At 45.8% G+C, this 2,437-nt stretch overlaps 1 protein-coding gene across 1 annotated transcript; it reads left to right on the top strand.

The window, feature by feature from the left end:
• Nucleotides 1-258: 258 nt before the first annotated feature.
• On the top strand, nucleotides 259-2,437 carry neurod4 (neuronal differentiation 4). The gene is made up of 2 exons (XM_072367262.1): nucleotides 259-342; nucleotides 1,355-2,437. Exon 2 carries the CDS (start codon nucleotides 1,361-1,363, stop codon nucleotides 2,435-2,437), a length of 1,077 nt encoding a protein of 358 aa, XP_072223363.1. The 5' UTR covers nucleotides 259-342; nucleotides 1,355-1,360.

Here is a 2,437-nt window from a genome sequence, read left to right as displayed (position 1 = left end):
GTCCTTTGCGCGCTCCCTCTCTTTTCTCTAGATATTTACTTGGGTTGAAACTTCTGGTCACGAGCCCGCCACGCGCTTTTGGATAACTTGATGGTGGGTGGGGTGCCAGAAGGAGGGGCTTACCCGGCTAAAGGCAAAAAAAATCCTCCCAGTCTTGCCATTAGGAGATGAGACCTCCGAGCGCGCTCATGGCTATCTGAAGGAACAGAGCAGTTTGGGACAACGGCGGATGTGCGAGAAAAGAAACGCAGCTATTCTGGACTCATCCCTCAGTTGCCAGTGTTTCTGAAACTAACCAGCTTTTCTGCTACCATAGGCAGAACAACCGCTAAATCCAAACAGGTGAGTTCGCAGTTTTGTTCATTTTAGGTTCAAATCAAGCAGGTCAATATAAGAAAATACGAAAACAGGGTATTTTATCTTTTAAATATCAACCAAGTCTGGGCAACTTTACTTAATGCACTTACATTTTCCTGCTGTGGGTCGAAATGATAAATCCTTGGTTTACAAAAGGTAACCTAAAGTTAGGGTATGTAGAACTTTTCAATAAAGTGAAATCAAGGTCTCCCAATTTGGTCGCTAATCCTGACAGATTTGCGTGCTCAAAATTCTGAATTAGTAATTTCCTTTAATCTGCCCCACTTTTGCGAATTAGTGCGCAATAATTAACTGGGACAATTTTATGCAAACAACAGCAACTTTTTATGCATCGTATCTTCCTTTGAATCAAAAGTAAGCAATATTTACATTTGCAAACACATTCAGATAAAAAAGGCAAAAACCTATAAGAAAAAAAGTATAAACTAATAGATAAATCCTCTCCTCTGTATTGTTATGAAGACTGTGTGCGCGGCTTGTCCACATGTTTGTTGATTTTTATGCTGCCTATTTAATCTTTGAGCTTTATATGCGAGTAAATCCCGTCGTGTCCCAGATTGACAGTGTCTCTAAAGGGAGTTCAGCATAACAGCGGGGGATCGACAATTCAGCCATCTCGTTCCAAAATCAACCAAATATTTTCAGTGTAAGAGTATCGCATATTACTATATTACAATTAGAAGGTTTGGAATATTTTATATGAGAGCGGCATTGGATTATGAAGTGGGCCTTGATGAGTGAGCTGTCCACTTTGCAGTGCTGAAATAAGCGCAACCACTCTATAGCCTATTTCATCGTACACGTGTTGTCAGTTACTTTCTTTGAAGTGCTGCTTCTGGTTTCTGTCATTTAGGAGTAATAATACTAAATATATATATCTATAAATATCTGTGCAAAGTCTAGGGTTGTTGCACAATGTAAAATCAACAAAAGAAAGAAAGAGTTACTCATCAGTTTTTATATTGTTCTACTTCAGATCAAAATGATGACCAAGCCGTTTGGAAAAAGTGCTGACATGAGTGAGCTGGTGAACTCCCTGGGCTGGCTTGATGAGGATGGCAGCTCACAGGATGGAGATGAAAGCCCAGAGATGAGGGGACACCATGGCCTGACTGCAGGAAGTCGGATCCACTCCTGCACAGAACTTGGCAGTGAGGATATGGAAGAAGAAGAGGATGATGATGATGATGATGATGAGGAGGAGGTTGGATCAAACAGAGAAGAGGGTCCCAAAAGGAGAGGCCCTAAAAAGAAGAAGATGACCAAAGCTAGACAGGAGAGGTTTCGTGCCCGGCGAGTCAAGGCCAATGCCAGAGAACGTTCCCGTATGCATGGGCTAAACGATGCTCTGGATAATCTCCGCAGAGTTATGCCCTGCTACTCCAAAACACAGAAGCTATCCAAGATAGAGACTCTAAGACTGGCCCGCAATTACATCTGGGCCCTGTCAGAGGTACTTGAGAGTGGCCAGTCCCCAGAAAGCCATGGTTTTATGGAGATGCTGTGTAAAGGTCTGTCTCAGCCCACCAGTAACCTTGTGGCTGGCTGCCTGCAGCTGGGACCCACTCCAATGATTCTCAACAAACTGGAGGACAAGTGTGGAGGTCCAGGAGTGGGCAGTGTGGTGGCTGGACATCCCCTCAGTTACCCATCCCCAGGCCTTCCTAGCCCACCTTACGGCTCCCTGGAGGCATCCCACTTTCTCCATATGAAGGGATTAAAAGGGCCTGTGTATGACAACCCCTCCCCTAACGAGTGCAGCAGCGGCACCCCTCCATATGACGGGCCCCTCACTCCCCCCCTCAGCATCAGTAGTAACTTTGCCCTGAAGCAGGAGCCTTCTCCACATGAATCGGAGAGGAACTACACCCCCCACCCGGGACACCATGCCCACTACCTCTCATCCCACCATTACCCCACTTCCACAACTGGCAGCCTAACAGGGGTGCCTCAGGCCCACCCAATCTTTCAGGCTTCTCGTTATGAGCTGCCCTTGGATGTGGCCTTTGACTCCTTCACTCACTCTCACCTGGTCACTTCTCAGATGGGCACCATCTGA

This window comes from Leuresthes tenuis, unplaced genomic scaffold (genome assembly GCF_036924035.1).
Source record: "Leuresthes tenuis unplaced genomic scaffold, fLeuTen1.0.hap1 SCAF_16, whole genome shotgun sequence".
NCBI classification, from domain to species: Eukaryota; Metazoa; Chordata; class Actinopteri; order Atheriniformes; family Atherinopsidae; genus Leuresthes; species Leuresthes tenuis.
Note: the sequence above shows the minus strand (reverse complement) of the source record. Positions and strands in the feature narration are given on the sequence as shown.